This window comes from Netta rufina, assembly GCF_964035555.1.
Source record: "Netta rufina genome assembly, chromosome: 5".
In the NCBI taxonomy this organism is placed as follows: domain Eukaryota; kingdom Metazoa; phylum Chordata; class Aves; order Anseriformes; family Anatidae; genus Netta; species Netta rufina.
Window position 1 is genome coordinate 28,701,053 of NC_140128.1, and position 21,628 is coordinate 28,722,680.

At 46.6% G+C, this 21,628-nt stretch overlaps 2 protein-coding genes across 2 annotated transcripts in view; one reads left to right on the top strand and one right to left on the bottom strand.

Moving 5' to 3' along the window:
• DCAF5 (DDB1 and CUL4 associated factor 5) overlaps positions 1–2,295 on the bottom strand; it is a 68,752-nt gene extending 66,457 nt beyond the window's left edge. Inside the window, exon 1 of the mRNA XM_084288276.1 lies at positions 2,082–2,295. Within this exon, the coding sequence (XP_084144402.1) occupies positions 2,082–2,292 (211 nt within the window). The 5' untranslated portion in view covers positions 2,293–2,295. The remainder of the gene's footprint in view (positions 1–2,081) is intronic.
• Positions 2,296–10,355: 8,060 nt separating this feature from the next.
• EXD2 (exonuclease 3'-5' domain containing 2) lies at positions 10,356–20,922 on the top strand. Its single transcript, XM_084288430.1, has 8 exons — positions 10,356–10,904; positions 11,774–12,030; positions 13,046–13,172; positions 13,785–14,107; positions 16,158–16,264; positions 16,462–16,597; positions 17,256–17,612; positions 18,762–20,922. Exons 1-8 carry the CDS (start codon positions 10,560–10,562, stop codon positions 18,976–18,978), a joined length of 1,869 nt encoding a protein of 622 aa, XP_084144556.1. The 5' UTR covers positions 10,356–10,559; the 3' UTR covers positions 18,979–20,922.
• The last annotated feature ends 706 nt before the right edge of the window (positions 20,923–21,628 follow it).

Sequence of the window (21,628 nt, forward strand, 5' to 3'; positions counted from 1 at the left end):
ACATGGTTTGAAAGCCTTCCTTTCCCACATAGCCACCTGATAGGAAATCTGTTTCCATTCTCCCACTGCACCTACCTTAACTCAGGCAGTTGGATTAAATTAATTTTTGAAGTCCCTTCCAGCCCTCATTTTTTTATACTTCTACCTAAAGAATGGATGTCGACATAAGCAAGTGCATCAGTGATGTGACAAGACCCAAAACATCTCATAGGGCTTTCCTGAGCAAGAACAGAGAACTCTGATGGTGTTTCCATCACTTATGATGAAAAAAAAAAATTAAGAAAACCAATGAGAGACGCACTTGAGCTCTCAGCAGCACTTTGGAAGTAGGAAAGCATAGCTCTGCCTACTTGTGGAGAAGGACTGGTACAAAGCAGGGTGCCGGGTGGGGAACACCTGAGAGCTTTGGAACAGAGGCACCAGCCCTGCCCCAGCACACAGCCATGTGTGTATGCACGTGTATGTATACCTGCAAGACAAATGGATGTGTACCATGAAAGTGGTGTGTGCACAGACACAAGACTCCCTGAGAGCAAAGCTACAATCCTCCAGGGACACTTCTTCTGGAAATTACCGGACTTACACTCCAAACTTTCTTCAGATAAGAAAGTTATAATTAGGCAGGCCTCAGCGTAGCAACCTCCGCTCTATAAGCGCACGATTTTGGTGGTTTTATCCCACAATCGCTTAAAATAAACACCCGAACAGCCATAATAACTTTTTTTTTTTTTTTTTTTTTTACGGAAGCCCCGCGGTATTTCGGGAGCTGCCAGCGGTGCCTGCCTGCAGCCCCGGGCGCTGAGCGAGGCCGTGGCCCCGGCCTCACACCCCGGGGGCCTCCCCGGCGGGGATGGGGCTCTCCGGGGGCAGGAGGGAGGCAGGGAGGGAAGGAGGCAGGCGAGGAGCTTCTCCTCCCGCCCCCTTCCCCGCAGGCCCACAGCCTCCCCCCGCGGCCTGCCGCGGCCCGGCGGGCGCCCCGCAGGGCTGTGCCCGCCCCGCAGCGGGGTCCCCGTGCCGGGCCGGGGAGCAGCGGGGCTCCCCCCACCCCCCGAGGCCGTGCCGTGCCCTGGATCCCCCGGGCCGTGTCTGCGAGCAGCCCCGGGGAGGGGGGGGCAGCGCGGCCTGCAGCGCCCGGCCAGGCCCCGGCCTCCAGTCGCCTCCTCTCCCCGGCGAGCCCGGGGGCGGGCAGCGGGCACAGGCACCTGCGCCCAACGCCGCTGGGGAGGCAGCGGGGGCCCCGCGGCCCTTCCTGCCGGGGTTTGAGGCTCGGCACCCCTTTACCCACCCCCTTCCTCGGGGTCGAGCCCCTGAGACCTGACAGCATCACCCCCCCCACCACCACCCCGGCCTCCCCCTGCTCCAGGCAGGCAGCAGCGGGGAGCCTTAACCCCCCCCCCCAACCCCATCACCGCGGAAATAATCCCCCTCTCTTCCCCCCAAGCATCCTGCTAGGGGAGGAAGGAGGAAGAGGAGGAACAAAACAACCCCTTCTCCTCCTCCTCCCCCCCCCCAAAGCCGGGTGCCCACCCCCACGGTGCCCCCGGCCGGGCTGAGCCCCCCCGGTCCCCCCCTGCTGCGGGCGGGCGCTGACAAATGTCACTGGGCTCCCACCATCAGCCCCGCAGTTTTGTTTCCCCTCCCCTAATAAAATTCCCCCCCCCCTTTTTTTTTTTTTTTTTTATTAAAGGAGGGGAGGCAAAACAAACGATCTAACAAATAAAAGGGCACCCCCGGCTCCCCCCCTCTCAACCCAACCCCGGCGTCCTGGAAACACTCGCGTAGAAACTTTGTCCGGGGCTCCCCAGCAGCAGCAGCAGCAGCAGCCAGGGCAGAATTTAAAACCTGTCAACCATTTTAGATCCCCACTTGGGGGAACATTAATCCCGGGCCGGGGCTGCTCGGAGGCACGGCTGCGGGGGCCGCCGCTGCTGCTCCCCCCCTCCCCGGGCCGCAGGGGAGGCGGCCGAGGAGGAGGAGGAGGAGGAGGAAGAGGAGGAGGAGGAGGAAGATGCTTTCTGGGGAGGGGGCGGCGGAGGAGGGGAGAGGAGGGGGGGGTGAGGGCCGGGGAGCGCTCGCTTTACCTGAGACCAGCCACTGGCCTCCATTGTTGGAGAATTCAATGGCATTGACACAGCCGAAGTGGCCCAGGAGGTCCTTCTTGTAGAGGTTCCTGCAGCCCCGCAGGCGTCGCCGCTGGAAGTCCTGGGTGAGCAGGGGGTCCCCCTCCAAGCCCCGCTGGGACAGGAACCCCACCACGGACCGCATGCTGCCCCCCCGGCCTCGCCTCTTCATGCTGCCGCCTGCGCCGCTCCCCGCCGCTCCTTCCCCCGCCGCCCCTTCCCCCGCCGCCGCCTCCCCTCCCCCGCTTCCCCCCTTGTTATGGTTATGATGATTTTTCTTTAGCCAGCCATGGCAGAGAGGTGTTAGACACTCCGCCGCTTCCTGATCCCGCTGGCTCCTCCCCGCTCCCCTCAGCAGCTGATCCTCAGCTGCAGCCCGCGCCTCCCCGCCGCTCCCGGCCCGGCTCTAACGCCGCGCCGCCGCTTGGTAACTCGCTCCTCTAACGGCGGAGCGGAGCGGAGCAGAGCGGAGCGGGGAAATTCGCAGTCCCCTGACCCGGCACGGCTCGGTTCGGCTCACTTGAGCTCAGCCCAGCCCTGCCCGGCTCGACCCGACCCGACCCGACCCGGCTCAGCCCGGCACTCCCCGCCGCCAACGTTAGGCAGGTGCTGCCGCGGGTGGGCACCGTCCCCACACTCGCCCGTCGCGGCGCTTCTCTTCCCCCACCCTCCCCCTTTTTTATTTTTTTTTTTATTATAATTTCCTTCCGGAAAGTCGCCCCGACTGAAGTAAAAGGAAAAGGGCCACCCCAGAGCTGTAGCTGGAAGGGGGCGTGAGGGAAAAGCATCCCCCCCCGGTGCTGGGTTTTGTCGTCTGTGAGCGCTGAGCGGTTTCTGTGGCGTTTCGGAAAGCGTGTGGTGAGGGGTTTGCTGGGTCTGAGGTGGTGTCTGCAGGGCTCGCCGAGGGGCTGCTGCTCGCTCCCTCCTGCTCCTGGCTGGCCAGAGGATGGGTGCCCCTCCTGAGGGGAGCGGGGCTCCCAGGGCTTTGCCCCAGAGGAAGCACAGGCAAATCTCCTCGTCAGCAACGACAAAACGCTGAACGGCAGTCGGTTAAACAGGTGAAATTAATCTGTTGTACTTCACTGCAGCGTGACACCCTCACCTGTGTGTTCGTGAGAGGAAAAAACAACATTTTTTTTCTCTTTCACAGGACTGCATCTGCCATGTGTAATACCTGACACTGTGAGGACAACAGCAGTGATCCTGGGGGTGTAACCGCTGTGAGGTGCGGCCCACAGCCCCACTTTGCAATGCACAACCACGCACACGAGGTGAGTATTCCCAGACCTGTGGCTTGAAATTCCCAGGACTGTATTTCCCCACAGGTGCAGGAGAACCAGAGCCAGTACCCATGGAAGCTACAGTTTTGGGAAGCTGAGGCATTAGTCCAGTAATCCTGGCCTTCCTTACACAGAACTGCACCTGCTGAGAATTAGGTGTCCCCAGACAAACAAAACCCTTCCTGACGTTAACCATGGTGTGGCAGCATCACCGGGTACTGCTAGACTGCTGCCATGTTTCAGGGATGGCTTTTCAGTGGAAATTAAAATGATTTCAGTATAGGAAGTCAGTTGAGTGCTTTGGTATTCTTGGCTAAGACTTACAGACTTATAGAAAGAACACAAAATCCTATAAAACATACTTTTTAGTTGACAGTGCTATAGCTTTACTTCTAATAAAATAACGAACTATCTGAATGGAATTTTAAAAAATCAGTGAACATTTCTCATATTTCAGCTTTTTAGACAACATGTTTCCATATGTGATATCCATAGGTGTAAATATCAGAACTTAAAAGTTAATTAAAGGTTACAATAATAATTTGAGAGAAATATCCAGACACAGTCCACTAACAGTTTTCTGGTGGAATGATAATTATTAATGTTAACAATAAAATGAAAGCCAGAACACTTAGTCTTTCCTACATCTGAGCTGTACAAGGATTTTGCTCTAGTTAAAGCTGTTGATAGCCAGCTTTTGCAATGTAACGTGTCTAGCAAGCCTTGGTATAGACAGGCAAAGGCCCTGTCAGTTATGACTTGTGTTTATTACCTTAACTTCAGAAACAGGTAAATTGTACTGGTATAAACCATATTTTATAGCTCTTTGGCTTGCATGCTAAAACATTCTGTAGCATTACAATTACATCAGAAATTGACGGTTACTTCTAAATTCCCAGCATAGATTAGCAATATTATATATTTCTACCTATAGGTTTCAAACTGACTCTATCAGTTTGTATTCTGCTCTCTCCTGTATAGTTTTCATACAGCTTGCATCCCTACAAGATCCAAGAGCCTTCCAGAAATACATTACGTAATGTGGCTGTCACTTCTGTCACATGTGGTTCGTTTTTTCTCCTTTCCTAAAGTATTGCTTAGGTTGGATATTTTTGCTTTTATACTGAAACAAATAAGTGTAAGAACATTTTGTTTGAAATGTGACATAATAAAATCACTGAAGCTCTTTCTCCGTGTACTGGATCCAGTCTCTAGGAAAGCTGTGTACTTACATGAACAAATATAAATAAACAAAATTATTCCCTAAAACCCCAGTGCTAGGATTTTCAAGAAAGGCTTAACTGATTTTTTTCTTTTTTTTAAATCACATTTGTCAGCAGTCAGAAAAAGATGTCATGTTGTCAGAATTTGAGAGAAAAAATAATAGCAGACTGCCAAGCTTTTCTGCAAAATGCAGTGTTCTTTCACATATCCATGTAGGTTAAAAATGTACTGGTAAGCATTTTTTGCTCTCCGACTCCTTTGTTTGTATTAATTTTGAAAATATTTAACACCTAAGAAATTCATCGCGACCTGTACTGGTGACATTTTCCTCTGAAAATAATATGTTGCTGCGCTAATGCCTGAATGCTGTAGTCTCATCAGAACACATACATCGATAGGTCTGAGTCATGCTGGAGTAGCACCAGTGAAGCATCTTTTTCTAGCTTCACAGGAAACTTCTGCAGCTTAGAATGGAATTCAGCCTGGACAGTACCTAGTCAAACCAATTCAACTTCTACAAATTTCTATTTTATGGGACATGTTAGCTCAAAGGGTGCTGTGCTGGAACTGTTTGAGCAACATGGGCCAAGCTGGCCTGAGTCTGGCTAGACCGTAGGCTGGGCAGGGTACTTCAAGGTCTGTTTGTACCCACTGCTTGAGCAACTTGATTCTGTAGGATGTTAGTCTCCTGCATGCCTCAAAAGCAGCGTGAAACAAAGCACAAACATGTTTTGATTGTAATTTTAACAAGTAGACAATAGGAAGGAAGGATTCAACGGAAAAGGAAATGGGAGGTAATGAACAGGGAGATGGCTTTCTGCAGAGGAGAATGCAGATAAGTAAATAATGTTTGTTGCAATACAGAACAGGGAACTATCAGAATGCTTCGAACAGAGAAGTGATGTGGTCAGAGTAATGGTCTACATAAACAGCCTTGGGTTGTGGTTTCAGGGTTGCTAATTCTAAACCTGTATGCAACCAGATCTCCCACTGCTACTGAAATAATCTGGATCAGGTATGGCCATGCTGTCACATTGCTCTCACATTAGCTTGTGCCCATGCTACAGAGTTTTTGTTCTCCCTCTGGAAGGACTGACAATACCTGATCTGTTTTTAATGTCTGCTTGTACAAAATTATCCCATCAACATTTTGTTCTGACCAAATTTGAATTGGCAGAATGAGTTAAAATTGCATTAGTGGTTTCCATTTGATGGTTGTGGCATGTTTGATTGTTAAAAGGAGGACTACAGTCAGCTTCCCTGTATTGTCAGTTCATGGCATTCACAGCAGTTAAAGGCTGTGGGGTTATGAGCCGCGTTGGTCAGTGCTGGAGGGAAAGGTGTTGGGGCAGTCTGGGTATGGAAGCAAAAGACCTAAGCAAGGGATCCAAGAATGGATCAAAGGACTTTGTCTAAAAGATGCCTCATAGCAGAAGTCTAAATTTAGACATACCCTGGGCGCTTGTGTCTGCAGAGAGGTCTCAGTCAGAACTGATAGTTGACATGGAAGCTCAAATGGCAGGTAGACCAGTGATGTTATCCATAGATATGCACAAAGAAGATGAGAGGACTTTTAGGTAAGAGAAAGAGCCATGTTCCAGCTTTGCTGAGCTTTAGCTTCATGTTAGTCATCATCCACAGGAAAGAGAAGGCTATGATTTGAGTTTGGATAGAGGGAGATCGCTCTGGGGAAAGGAGCAGATCTGTAAATCATCAGCACAGAGATGGTAGTTGTATTTGTATTTCAGATGAGATAACTCAGAGATAACGTGGGAGGATAAAAGCAGGAGGCCAAGGATACAGCTCTGTGACACAGCATGAGGAGAATCTGCCAAAGAACACTTGGAAGAAAGGCCTAAATAGTAAAGGAGAAGACTTCAAGTGAAGCATGGTTGATTGTGTCAAGTCAAAGACAATGAGGTTTAAATACATTTTTCTGAGCACTGCTGAGCCTTTGAATGGCTTCGGTTGATCCAAAGTGGAAATAGAAAAGAGATTTGGACACCAATGCTCAGATATCTATGGGGTTAGTCTACAGGTGCAACAGAGACAGGGCAGCCATTAGAGAAGGAGGGGGGTCTGGGTCAAGGCTTTTATTTATTTATAACATGCTTGATTTTTTGAGAAATAGAAGGAAAAGGAGGGTGAGCCAAGAAGATGATATCATTTTTCAGCCATGTCTTTTTTTTTTTTCCCTTAATAACTCCTCTTGTGCAGTTTATTCCCTCTAGTGGAAATTAGGTGGCTTCTGGGCTTTTCTCCTTTTGCTTATTCATTTCACAGACCAGAAAGGTGGGGAGAACAAGCGCTGTTCTCTCAAATGTCACCCCTTGAGGCTGTTCAGCTAAAGATGTAGCTTGAACATGCAGCTGAGCTGATCTAATGACTTGTAGCTGCTGAAAGGAGGCTTTATTCTTCTTGGCTATGTGTTCCGTCCCTTTCTTTGTGCTGCTGCTGCTGCTCATTGGGCCTGTTTGTCTAACATTTTACTGATTTCATTTGGCTCATGGAGGTGTCCCAATGGATGCCCAAATTAGCACAGGCCAGTCAGGAGGGTGCAGCTGGGAGCAGGATTTTGGGAGATGGGGGTTGTCACCTTCTAAGCAAGCATGAACTGTGGGGCCAACTTACTGTGTCTTCTGGAACTCAACCACTGAGGTAAGTTTAGCAGCCCTTCCAGAAACAAAAATGTGAAATTCCTCTCTATTCCTACATACACAATGAAAGAGTTGGCAATTAATGGAGAAATATGTTGGTGATGATTAATGGTAATACAGCTCATCCTCATGGGATCAATCTGGCAGCTCGCACCTCTGAGGGCTGTTGTTTCAGATTCTTTGCAAAACCTGCAAACTCTGGCAGATCCCTTCACTGAGGGAGTTGCAGCTGATTCATCTTTTGGCTTGGGATGTAGTTTCACTGAGATCTGGCTCTGTGGTGAGCCACTCCAAGGAGTTAAACCAGGAGAAAACCATTTTTTGCTGTGTTAGCTTTCTGCTCACTAAATTCCTTAAATCAGGCTGGCACCAATGTTCGCAGAAGAAAGGCAGTAGAAGGAAGACTACAGGTAGAAGGAGGAAGCAGAATTGTTTTTTCAGTAGGAGCTAAACCTTCCATCCACCTTGTTACAGCGTGAAACTCCACCTTTAGGATGTGGCTTCACAGTTGATTTCAAATTGATCTCATTATGACTTTTTGACAAAAGAAGTCGTCCTACTACCTCCCTGTACCAGCCCTGTTTAAAAAAAAAAATAAAAAAAAAAAAAATCCTGCTCAAAATGACTGATTTGAAGATGTAGTCATGGGGTTACCAGCATTGACACAAGGAAGATAAATCACATTAGGAGCTGAAATGTGAGTTTGGCTTTCTTATGTAGCTTGGGATGGGGCCCCAAATGCAGGGTTATTAATGAGCTAGTGGGGACTCCACGCAGCTCTCTGCTCATTGTCTGCTCGCAGCAATTTAGGTCTTGACTGGAGCCTCTCTCCTTTGATATTCCACTATCATTGATTTTCCTTTGAACACTGAGTCATTTACTCTAGTCTTCTCCCTGTTAAAGGATGAGCTAATGGGATTATAAAAATATTTTTTTCTGTGATCAGCAGAACAAGTGAAGCCTGGTTTCCTATGGACTTGTCCTGATGTGGCACCGCTGTGTGGATTCTCTGATGTATATTAAGCAGTGTCTGCACATGCTTGATATTTTATCAGTGGCAGTTTTATTAGGGTCTGTTTCATTGACTCAGCTTTGCATTTCACAGAAGTCACCTTTGAAAGCTCTATCTCTTTGTACAAATTTAGGTGGAATTGGGCAATGGCTTAAACGTGCCTTTTTTTTGGCAAGGAAAGGCAGGAAGAAAGGGGACCCACAGGCAGAAACGCCAACAGACAGTGTAATTGCATAAGCCTTCTTTCCTTAGGAAATCAGGCTAAAAATGAGGCTTTTGACATCGATCTCTGTAGAGATCTCAGATCAGGTTACAGAGAGACAAAGAAAAATAAATTTTGCTGTTTACCATGTAAAGGCTTCAGTTACCTGCTGCAACAGATTTCTCGTAAGTAAGGCTAAGCCAGCAGTTGGTGTTTGCTCACTTGGTTACCTTCTCATCTTTGGCAATGTCCCCATCAGGCTTTGGGAACTTTTTTTTTTTTTTCCCAGAGTGCACTCATGCATCAGTTGCTTTCATTTATTTTTAATTTAACCTTTACACTTGAATAAATGGATATGTAGGTAGTAAGACAAGCTGTTAAAGAGACTTGTGGTTTACAGGACTCGGTGTCAGTGATAGCATGAAAAACAAAGGCTTTAGGTGCAGCCAAGGATACAATCTTGTTATTATTGAAAAGCAAGGCTTGGGCATTACATTATATCATATTTTCTCTGTACTGTGTAATAAGTGCTAGGATATTTTGTTTTTCCTCTCTTTACACAAAAGTCCTATTACCTTAGAAACTGAAATAAACACTTTGTAAAAGGGAAGACTGGCCTGTTTCACGTTTCTGGGTGGATGTCAGTTTATTACAAATGGATGCGGATATGAATAAACTTTGCAGATTTGTTCAGATTTGGTCACTATTCTGAGCTTGAGTCTCTGACAGAGTGCTTAAAGATGCACTGCCTGCACCCAACAGGGTGGCTGGACCTTGAAGTGCAGTCACAGAGGCTTCTCGGGACTTGGTTATGGGGTCTCTGAAATAAGTCTGTAGTGACTCCAGATTTTTTTTTTTTTTTTTTCTCCCTTTGGACTAGTTTACGGCTGGATCAATTGCCTGAATCAGTGCCCCTGTCATTAAGGAAATGCTAGTGCTGGAGCAAGGGAGCAAGCAGTCAGTCGGGTTTAACGGGAACTGTGGTAAAATCCAAGCAGTGCTCCAGGTCTGTACTTGGTTACAATGACCATGTAACACAAAGCATTGTACAATTCGGGGGAGGCAGGGGAATGAAGCGAGGGAAGGAGAACATCTCCATCTGGCTGTGGGAACTCGCAGGTAGAGCCAGGCCACCCCAGCTTTTTCTCCTGTGCACACCCTGCGTTGTGTGATGAGCTCAGAGCCGTAGCCTCCTGCCCTGTGATGTGCATTTCAGCTGTCAGCTGGGTCTGGGGCATTGGATCTGGGATGGAAGGAGAAGCTGTGGCCCGGGTATGGCTGTGAGGAAGAAACCCCTCTTCTTGTAGGGGAGAGCGAACAGGAACAAGAGGTGTGTTGCTACAGCGTGCAAAGTTGCACTGCTCTATAGAGCCCAGAGGATTAGTATCAAAGCAGATATAAATTTATTTGGTGCAGAGCAAGACTGAGGGTCTGCAAAAAAAAAATAAAAATATATATATATATATATACAGAAGCTGTTACTAAAGCATGTGTGTGTTCAAAACAGACCACTCAATGGAAAACAAACTCTTCCCAACTTGATCCCATCGCCTGTGAGACCTGACGTCTCGCTGCCCTGGGCTGAGCCCCGCTCCTTAGGGTGAGCTGTTGGCTGCTGGAGCTGTAGGGGATGGATGGGTCGTCCTGCTGAAACCCTGCTCCTCTAGGAGCACCCTGCGGGCGATCCGCCCGCTCAATGCCAGCTCTCCTGGGGAGCCCTTCCTCCCCGCTGTGACAATTACGCTACAAGTGGCCAAGTTAACACCAAAAACATCCATTTTGGAGGCGGCAGCGCCCGGTGCCGGGCTGGAGGCCGGCCCGCCGCCCGCCCCGCCTCAGCGGCCCTACAAGATGGCGGCGCCCAGGGGCCGCCGGCTCCTGAGGGGCAGGCTCGGAGCTCGCCGCCCGCCGCCGAGCCCCCGCAGGTAGCGGCGGGGCTGCCCGGTGCGGGGACGGCTGAGACCGAGGCTTGGAGGCCGGGGCCGGCCCGTGGAGCTGCCACCTCTCTGCTTTCTCCTCGCAGGCCGCGATAAAGCGCCGAGCGGGTGAAGGGAAGGGACAAGGATGCCCAGGCAGGCGGCGGTGACGGTGGCTGTGGCGACCCTGCTGGGTGTGGCGGTGGGGGGCCTGGCGCTGTGGAGGGCAGCGCGGCGCCGCAGGGGGACAGCGAGCTGCGGGCAGCCGCGAGGGGACGCGGGCAGGGGGCCGGGGGATGAGGCGCTGCTGAAGGCTGAGGGTGAGGGTGAGGAGGTGCCTGCCTTCGGCACGCCGCCCGCCTCGTCCCGGGCACAGAGGAGCCCCGGTGCGGACATCGTGGTCGTCTCCGAGCAGGAGGAGTGGGAGCGGGTCGAGCCCCTGCTGAAGAAGGAGCTGGAGCAGCGGCCGGTGCTTGGGATCGACTGCGAGTGGGTGAGTGATCGCAGGGCCTCGCCGCCAGGTTGCAAAGCGCAGCAGGGAATCATCGAGGGAGGAGCTGTGCCTCTGCTGGAATGGGCACGGCTCGGCTGGCTATCGAAACCGTGATTATCTATCGTGACACCAGGGAATTATCCACTAGTTTTGATTGTTCTCACGTTTAAGTCTGCTGGCTGTAAAATTTTAGTTCAATACTTGCATTTGTTTGCTGAACTTCTGTGATAAATCTAGTTCTAAACGTGCAGTGATAACATGGCTAAATAGCACCATACGTTTTATATAGTATCTCTTTTCACGTAGTTTACTAAAATAGTTCAGATTTACAATATTTTAAGTCCATCTGTGTACCAAAGAGTTTCTTCAAATTAATAAACCAGAAGAGGAGGATAATGCTGATAAGAAGATAGACCTCTGTGGGCATACCAGAAAGCAGTATTCATCTGCTGCTTGTATGTTTGCCTGTGTGAGCTCTTGGAACAGACTTTGAGTCGTTTATGAAGCTTGTCTTCACCATCATTTTGGCTGGAAGTTTATTCACCCCACATTCATTAGTACAAGCCGCAGTTAAGCAGTGTGCTATAAACACTTTTGTAGTGCTGATGTGGATTAAGGAATGTGTCTGCTTGCTTCTGCCAGCCCAGCTGTGAGGGGCAAGGGTGAAAGGAGGAAAATTTCTCTTGTGAGGTTGTAGCAAGAAGTAATTGTGGGACAGTAAACTGTGAAACAAATCACATAATTTGTGCAGGAAAAGCTTTCAATTGCATAGTCTGATAAGTATTTCCTGTCTTTGGTGGGCTGTTTTACAATTTGGTCCAGCTGCAGTACTGCTAGTAACCCAGCTGTGATTTTTACTTTTATTTCAGGTATCTGTGGAGGGAAAAGCAAATCCTGTATCCCTTCTACAAATGGCTTCTTCCAGTGGCTTCTGTGTCCTCATCCGGTTGCCCAGGCTTGTTGCCAGTGGACAGACTATCCCAAAGACCCTGTTGGACATCATGGCAGATAGTGCTGTGTTGAAAGTAGGGGTGGGATGCTGGGAAGATGCTTGCAAGTTACTTCAGGACTATGGTCTTCCAGTCAAAGGGAGCGTGGATCTCCGATATTTAGCCATGAGACAGCGGTAAGTGTCTGAAGACAGAGGCAGCTCTGTTTCTAGTACACCATTTGAGTTTGAAATATGAAAAAGTAATTTGTGTGTGCTGGATGATGTCAGGCAGGTAGGTTTGGTGTTCTTGGGATGGGACACTTTCTTTAGAGCATGGGCAGGCTTGTATTCTGTGGCCTTAAAGGAAATGAAATCATGAATGCTAATTGTGTCAGTTTGTCTTCTCATGTAATACTTGTAAGGGCTTTTCTGAGTATCTTGCTTTGTCTTGTAAGAAGTCCAGGCACAGTGATACAAGATGGTCAGAGAGCTCACAATGTAAACAGATGCTTGAAGACACTGCCTGAAACTATGGGGTAAAAGTGTGAGTGGCACTTAAGTGGAACTGTTAAATTACAGGATTTCTTGAAAAATGGCTAAAAAAACCCAACTAGCTCCAATTTTCTGTTCTAATATCAGTGTTTCCTATTATAGGTTACAGTTGTGATGCTATTTTATCATCTTCTGTTCTTTCTTTAAAAAAAAAAAAAAAGTTTTACTTGGGAATGTTCTTCATATTCAATGTGCATTGTTAGTGACGTGGGGCATGGATTTGGTGACCTGATGGTGCCTTTTTAGCACTGAGGATGGATTCTTCTGGAGTCATTCCTGGCTCTCATGCTCCTCAGAAAATGTCTCCAGGCTTGTTTATTAAGTGGCTGATGAATCCCTAGGGCAGACAGTCCTTCACTCTATGACAGACCTCTCTATTTCAGAAGCAGGTAGTTCAGAGCCAGATACTTCAGTCTGAGATGTTACCAGCTCCCAGCCTTGCCTGTTTTGCATATTGCAGACACTAGGTAATTACCAAATCTAGGTCGGACATTTTAGTGGAGAGGAGGGTGAGGGCCTGTATGCTGCTTGAGTGGGAGTCGTGCATCGAGTGCGTTGTGTTCTGGCAGAACCAGGTTGTGTGAGGCTGTCTAAATTTGCATGAGTGTTTAGTTTCATTTTTAATATGCCTCTTTTGCTTTCTTTGTTAAAACTGAAGGAAGGATCTACTTCACAACTGCCTTAGCCTTAAGTCCTTAGCTGAAAAAGTCCTGAACTGCCCGCTTGACAAGTCTCCTCATATGCGTTGCAGCAACTGGGAGGCAGAAGAACTGACACAACATCAGGTGTGTCTTCCACTTCAACTCTGTGTTTTGGGAAGAAACGCAAACTTCTTATTAGAGGAGAGGCATTGTAACAGGGAGATCGTGTCCTTCTTTGAGTTCTGCTTCAATAGCTTCTGTGTGACTGATATGAAGTCCATTTCAGCCTCTGCCTGAGTTTCTCTCCTTTTCCATGAAGACAATTTTCTGTCATTCTCTCTGGATTCTTGACCCTTGTTTTCCTTTAATCCTGGAAGATCTGTAAGGCCAGATCCCTTGAACCAGCGGTTTGTGCACCCAAAGCCTCACTCGTTTGTTTTCTTTCCTCCAATTTATAGCAGTCAGTGCAATATCAGATAAAGACCCTGGAAACCTTGTTCACCATCTTTAGCCTATCATGGTTTCCCTAATTGCTTGTGTTCTTTAGTCATGCTGCAGATGTCTACAAAATCAGTGACCAGTAGAGGGAGTGACAGGATAAATAATCACATTGGACTGTAGTAGGCATTGTGCCAAAAGGGAACAAGGGAAAACAAATCCAGCTTCTGGCTTTACTGAATCTAGTGTTAAAGACTGATGGTGTTTGGGGGAGTGTTTGCTGCTTGCCAGTATCCCAGTGTCTGTGCTTTTCTGCAGGTACTCTATGCTGCTAGGGATGCCCAGATCTCAGTGGCTCTGTTCCTCCATTTGCTGGGATTTGCCTGCCTCCCTGCTGTATCTGATGGTGAAAACACTGCTGCTACTTGGGAAAAAGTACTGAGCAAATGCCAGGGCTTGGTGGATATCCCATTTAGAGGGAGGAGGAGTGGCAGCGCAGGAGAGAAGAGTGGAGAGGCACGCTCCCCTCAGAAAGTAAAGAATCGGAAATCTTCTGCGAATGTCCAGTCCTCTGGCAGTCAGCAAGTGAGAGATCCTCGGAGGCAGAAGCGAAAGCCTCTGGGTGTGGGATATTCTGCAAGGTAAGTTTGTGAGCAAATTTTACTCCTTGCACCACAGGTGAAAAAACTGTGATTGATACTTCCTGCTCTATTTATTAAACAAAGAGGACAATAAGAGCTGAGAAGGGACACAGCACCAAACAGTCATGAGAGTCAGATCCTATTTCTGTTTTCCCAGTTCTTCTCTATTGGAAGTGACAGGGGAACTCGGGTCTGTACTACATAATAGATTGAGGGGAGGTCTTCAGTTTTTACCTTCCCTTACAATATGGAGGCCTTAGCTCAGGAGCAGAGGCCCAGCAGGAGCCAGCTGGCTGTCTGGGTGGCGTTTCCAAACAGCTGAACCCTGTCTCCTCCAGGGACAAGGGGGCAGCTGCACAGAGATTGTCCTGTGAGCAGGTTCTGCCTCATGAGCTGGTGTTCGTACTGTGCTGTTCCAGGTCATCGTGGTCACAGAGATGTCAGGGGAAAGCTACCAGGGGTGAGCGGGATTATGTGAGGTGCCAGGGAGCACAGGGAGAGCCATCTGTAGCAGCATCAAAGCACTGCGCTTCTCCTTATGCCAGGGAGGGAGGAGGGAATGGCTCTACTTTGCCCTTGCAGAGGCAACTGTTGCTGGATTCAGGATCCCCAGCCAGCAGGCTCTTCTGTGGGACAAATGCTAAATTATTATGGCCTGTTGCTATTGTGAGTTCAGTTGTTTTTAGATTAAACAAGTAGGAGTGATCTCTTTAAGCTCAGCGTAGTGGGAAACACAGAGACCTAGTATATTTGTTTACATTTGGGTGCACTCTAATAAAATCAATCACATGGATGTAGGAACTTGAACACCCTCCTGCCCCACCTTCACCTTTACTTGGGAAGAAAAAGATTCATTTTGGTATTTTTCTCCTCTTTTTTGGCAGTGGAGTTTACAGGATTGGCAGTAGAGTCCTTTGTATTGTAGTCAATAACATAGATTTCACTAGCAATTATTAACAATACTGTATTGTACACAAAAAGTCCCTTCAGATATATATACTTAAATTTGGAGCCTGTCATACGAAACAGAAGGACTATACTTTATGGGAGGATTAAAATTTAAACACAATTGAATTCCAAACTAAACTGATATCTCCCTATGGTTGCTTGGTTATTTATTTATTGTTTTTAACCATGCTTGATTTCATGAGAGATTTGTAGACCTGCTGTTTCTTGTAGTATCTCCAGCAGTCCAGTTCGGGTAAGGCTGGATGTGATTTCAGAAGTCCTTTTCTATTTTCCTTTCTGTAAGCATGTTTGAATGTTTATTAATTTAGAGTTGGGAAGCACTCATATTATGATGGTGATTGAGCTCAACTGCTGATGTTTGGTGGGAAGAGATCTCCTGTATCATTATAACTTTTTTTACTCCCACACACCCCCACTGACATCAGGAGAGACCATTTTGTTAGATTACATGGCCTGTGAATCAGTCTTTTTAGCTGGTAGAGCTCTGCTGAGTGAATGCTCAGTGAATTGAACGAATACTGAGTGAATTTCCAGTACTCCAATGGTTGTTTTTTTTCCTAATGTTGCTCTTGGATGAATGAAATAATTGCTGTTCACACTAAGTTTTAGAAAAATCATCTTCATAAATCATTACAACATGGGCTTAGGTAGCTGGTAGCAGATTCCTGAAATGGCTTTGTCTGCAGGCTGATAACACTCCTTCAGCTTGCTTGGAGCTCATCTTTGTTCTTGACTTTTCATTTATTTTTTTCTAATGTAATTTTTTTTTTTTTTTGGAAAACTGTTGTCATTAGTGGTATCTCTTGAAAACTGAGATTCAGAGTTAGCACTTCTGTTGGCATCAGGAGAGCAAAGATACCTTACAGTCAGTTCATGAACCTCAGATACATTTTTAGATGTTCTGCTTCCCTCAGCAGCAGCCTGTGCAGTGCTCAGCAGCATAAACTATGTCTTTAGGGGCTCCTCTCCCTCCTGTGATTTGGATGAGGCTGCAGGAGTTGCAGTGTGGAACACATCACTGCAGAGAGCTGTTTTTCTGGCATGTTGTTATAGTTTTTGCAATGTTATCCTTGTTTCACAGAAAATCTCCACTGTATGACAACTGCTTCCTGCACGCACCAGATGGACAGCCCCTGTGCACCTGCGATCGCAAGAAGGCTCAGTGGTATCTGGACAAGGGGATCGGAGGTGAGCACACTAACTTCCCTGTTGATATTTAAAATACAGCATTTTTTTCATGTTTCTTTGATAACTGGGCATGATTTTTTTGCTATCCTTTCTTACTGAAAATTCTGTTAGGATGTCTCCCTTGTTTTAGCATCATTATCCTCGCTTTCAAATACAACATTGTCTTGAATATTCTCTGCTTGCCTGTACTCTTTCAGACCTAGTTAGCACAGACCCGTTCGTTGTGAAGCTGCGGTTTGAGCCTTCAGGACGTCCCGAGTCTCAAGTCGATTATTATCTGACAGTCAAAGAGAACCTGTGTGTTGTATGTGGCAAACGGGAGTCCTACATCCGGTGAGTTGCTTAGTGGGGTAAGAAAAAGTTATATCTAATTTAAAAACAAAAATAACAACAAGACTGAAGTCTGCATCTAGTTCAGCATCCAGAAGCGTGGTTAGTGGGCTGAAATATGTTTGTTCACATGCTGGAAGGTCTGTCGCTGTTTGAATACTCTGGTCACGTGTATCTGGGTAAGTTTGACATCGACCAGGTCAGCCTTTCCTCTTACAGAGGGTAGAGGAATTGGTCCTTGGGTAGAACGTTGTGTTGCAGGTTGAATTACAGGGGGCAGTAGTAGCAAACACATACTGTTCTGATGGCATTCTCTTCTGAAAATAAATATGCTATGCCTTCCGGTACTTAATCCTTATATTTTTGAAAGGCTTAGGTGAGCCTGAACTTTATGAGGTCACAAAAGGTGAGCTTTTTGACTTTGCTGCTGTTTAAGTAGCAGGTGTGCTTCTTAAAAAAGAGAAATGTAGAAAACCTGGAGAGAGAAGTACAGGTGAGGGATTTCTGAAACTTCTGTGGTGCATTGAGAATCCTGGCACTGCTTATCTTTGTTTTCCTGCACTTTTACTGTTAGTTGTACTTTTGTGGGGCAGGAAGAGGAGAAATCAGGGAGTAGCAGCTCCAGGCAGATGTAATGAGCTGGCTGATTTGTCTTCCCCAGGAAGAACATCGTTCCTCACGAATACCGGAGACACTTCCCCATCCAGATGAAGGACCACAACTCCCATGACGTGCTACTTCTCTGCACGTCCTGCCACGCCGTCTCCAATTACTACGACAACCACCTCAAGCAGCAGCTGGCTGAGGAGTTCGGTGCCCCCATTGGCTCCGAGGAGGGAGTGCGCATGCTGGAGGACCCTCTGCGCAGGCAGGTGCGCTCAGGGGCCCGAGCTCTGCTGAATGCAGACAGCCTGCCTGATCCCCGAAGGGCAGAACTTCTGCAAGGCATCAAGGACTTCTTCAACACAGAAGCGGTGACCCCGGAGATGCTCCAGGAAGCAGCTGCTCTGGAAACCAGGTATAAGAAGCCCAGCAGTAGATGTAACATTTTAGTTGTTTATGTGAGCATGTAAATTCAACAAAAGGGCGTCTGCACACACAACCTTGGGTAAATATTTATGGAGCAAAACAAAATAAAATCCAGCAGCGTTTGCAGAGCTGAGGATCACACATGCTGGCTTTTTACCACTAAGCTTTTTAATGAAAATAAGACCTATTGCTGGTTTCCTTGGGATATGATTGTACCTTCCATAAAATCATGGCGTTAAGGAATTTCTGAATTTGAGACTAGTAGAAGTTGATCTGCACAGGCAAAAAGAGCCCCTAAAACCACAACTTTATCGCCTGCATAAGCCTGCAGAGTGTGGATTTATAGTACTCATACACTTATCTAGAAAGCAGAGAAAGAAGGTAATTGTGCTGTATCCTAAGGCTCTAAACAGACAGTCATACCCTGAACTTCTTATTGTGCACTTGTTTATCCTCTTTTCCCCTCATGCTGGTAGTGGTCTGTGGGTTGCAGCACTTGTTTTCCTCTCTTCATTTCTCTTCCAGCAATCTCCTTCTGTTCTTGCTCATCCCTCTTCTCCTTTACTATTTGCTGCTTCCTTTTGAAGGATGGATCGGGGAGGGAGACTGAAGGACAATCATACCAGAAGTCTCCTGTCTTTAAGCCTCCCCAAATACCTGTTCTTAACTAGTATCTGATCTTTGTCTGCATGAAGACAGTATTTTCTCCTTGTTAAACTCGTTGTTGCTTGTGATGTGCCTGTGTAACATCTCAGTGCCTATCCAGGCAGGGAATCCAATGGCAGGGTCAGAGCTCTGGAATATCGTGTGGTTCTTGCCTTGAGAAGTTGGCAGTCTGTCTCCTGAGGAGCTTGTAATGGGCCTTGAGAGCTTTATTTAGTATTGTTATAAAAGAATTCACTCAACTCATTTCAAAGATGCCAGCTTTCCGGTGTAGCTGTGTTCCAGAAAGCAGCCTGGCCTTGAAGCAAGCCTTAGAAGTTTCTCTCCCAGCTCCCCTCCTGGTTAGCTTACACCATGTGGCTGTAATTAAACCGCACAACTGAAATCATCTTCAGTGCCTTGCTGTTTCCTGCAGACAGGTCAGGAGTCTGACAGTGGGCTTGTGTGAAAATGAACTCTGCTTTTGTCCTGGCAGGATCTGCAATGAGAGCTACATGCCGCACGGACTGAAGGTGGTGCAGTGCTTTGCCAAAGGAGGCCTGCGCTCCCTGATGCAGTTGGAGAGACGCTGGCGGCAGCACTTCTTGGACAGCATGCAGCCCAAATACCTCCCAGAGCAGTGGTCAGTGGACCATAACCACACAAAGCTGATCCGAAAGTACGGGGAGGATCTTCAGATCGAGCTGTCGTGAAATCCTGGACTCTAGATAGGATCTAATGGACATACGTAACCGAAGGTGGAAGGACTGTTTTTATTTCTGTTTCTCCACTAACACCTGAGCCTGGGTTTGTGAACAGGCAGCAGTGGGTCTGCCAGATTTGGCATTTATAAGGAGCTAAATCCATTGACTTGAATTTTATCAGGTGGTTTGGAATCTTTAATCCTAGACTCACTGATTAGTTCAGTGCAAGAGCGATATACTAAGGGAGTTATCCTTCTCTAGTTGACTATTGGGAGTTATTTTCTACCCCCGGGATGTCTGGTGCCTCCAGGCCATCTCTTTTAGCACAGAGCACAATATGTACACGTTTCCAGGTTTTCTGAGAGATGTATATATACACCTTGGCTGCACCTCAAGAATCTCCTGATAAAAATCTTTTTTTGCTTTCAGTGCAGTTGTACTCACATGAGTTCTTCTCAGAGAAGACTACCCACTAAAGAGATTCCTTATTTGGAAGTAGCAAAGAATTTACCTTTATTTTTATTTTTCTTTTCAGATTCTGAGCTGTATCAGCATTCCCGATAGACCTCACTGTCCTGGTGCTTGAGGAGAAGATTGGCATTGTGGCAGTGCCCATGTCAAGTTTTTAAACAGCTTCCAGCAGCTCAGAGTCTGTTTAGAAATAAATAAATAAATAGAGATTTACCAATTCTACTTGTTTATCCTGAGTAGGTCTCAGCAGGTACCTTTTCACATCAGAGTGAAATGCAGCCAGGTGTCTTAAAAGGGATGAGAAGAAACAAATTTTATTAAAAACCAGCATCTTTTAAGAGGTCAGATCATGTGTGGCAGGAAACTGGAAAATCTGGTGTTCTGTTCCTGGATTTGACTTGTGTGGTGGTGAGCAGGTCATACTCTCTCCATGCCTGTCTCTAAAATGGGACTAATAATACTTACCTATCTCACAAGGGTGTTGTGAGGATTGATTAATCAAGATTTTTGTAAAATGCTTTAAAAACATGAGCCAGTGTGTGCTAATTATTATTGTTGTTTTTAAAATTGTGCTGCTGTCTTGACTTTTCATAAATAGACATGTTTTTTGCCTGGTGTTAGACCCTAGCTAAAATACAACTTTTTAAAAGTACGTACCCATTTCTGTGAAATCACTTTTGATGATTTTGATTGCATGAGATGATTGTGCTTCTCCTGAATGAAACTATGCTCAACTTCTATAAGCCTCTGCGGAGAAGTTTTGGTAAGACTCTTACCGTGCTTCACGCTGCTGCGTATAGCACAGTTGACCCATATTTCATAATAACCTTTGGGCAGAATGCCATTGGGCTTGCTGTGATCGTGGTGGAAAGTCTCCTCTATCAGATTATTTGAGAAATTTCCCAGGCCAGGGGTTGAAAAACGCATTTGTAGCAGAGCCTGTTTGAGATGCGTAGGAGCCATGGAGAAATTGTGCATTAATGTCATCCCAGAGGAGCTGCAGAAGCAGTCCGATCAAAAGGAATCAAAGGTTTGTGATAAATAGTACTTATCACTGAGCCACAAACAAGACCATTTTCATTATAAGGGCAATTTTATGTCTTTCTTGCACCATTGACAGGTCTTGACAAAAACTGATGAAGCTGATGTGTTCTGTCACTGTGCTCTTTCACACAGCTGATTGTAATCTCAGCAAGAACCTCCTGTCTACAGCAGGAGCTTGGATGTAACTACTTCTTGCCAAAGCATTTTAAGCATGTGTTCAGGTGGTGTTATCTCCTGTCTTTATAGCAGGTCAGTGTGGTGAGAGCTCTTTGCATGGTTCTGAAAACCCTTTTCAGCCATCAGGAGTACAAACTGTCCCTCTCACTTCTTTGCTCTGTTTTTCTCCCTTTGTTCTGATGCATGAACTCCTGATAAAGCTGTCCTTGTTTACAGGAACCCATAGGTGCCAACAGGGCTGTTGTCTTTTCTGTTTACTGAGAAAAGAAAATGATGTTGAGAAAGGAATTAGACTAAGGGTCCTCTAAACTTAAGGAGTTGGTGGTATCGCTAAATAACTTTTTCTTTTTTGGTCAAATCACTTGTTTAGAAATAGGAGTTTGCAAGGAAAACTTCCTTCATAAGTATTTTCTTACTTAATATTCTTCATTGTTTGAAAGATAGCCTTAACTTGCATGATTTTAAGTCAACCTGAAAGAGGGGGGAAATGGTATATTTATTGTGTAGAAAACGATTATTTTTATATGATTGTGATTTAAAATGTTTTTGCCTTTTAATAGAATATGCTTGCTTTTTCTGGTCAATAAGTCTTGCGTGTGGTTATCAAGAACACTTGCTGGTTTACAGGGTAGTAGCAGTTCTACGGGCAGGGTCAGAATGTACTGATGACTTAAATTATTCTCAGAGTACACTGCTTCCTCCTTGTAGAGTTGCTCGGGCTCTGGAATGTGCAGTGGTCAGAGGAAGAGCAAAACCAGCCTACAGATTAAAAATCTACATATGTCTTCATTGTTACATTCAGTAAAAATCTGCTCTTTTACCAGACTTAACCATCAGTCAAGCTCTTTTTTCCTTTTTTGCATGCCTGTTTTTTCTCTTATGTCCCTGTGTCTCACTCTGTCCTTGTGAGTTCATCATCTGGATTTCCTTTGCCAGTGCCTTTCCCAGCTGACCTCCCAGGTACCAG

Coding starts and splice junctions, on each gene's coding strand:
- EXD2 (XM_084288430.1), top strand. CDS start 10,560: ATGCCCAGGCAGGCGGCGGTGACGGTGGCTGTGGCGACCCTGCTGGGT. Junction 10,905..11,773: donor TTGGGATCGACTGCGAGTGG/GTGAGTGATCGC, acceptor CTTTTATTTCAG/GTATCTGTGGAGGGAAAAGC. Junction 16,265..16,461: donor TCTGGACAAGGGGATCGGAG/GTGAGCACACTA, acceptor GTACTCTTTCAG/ACCTAGTTAGCACAGACCCG.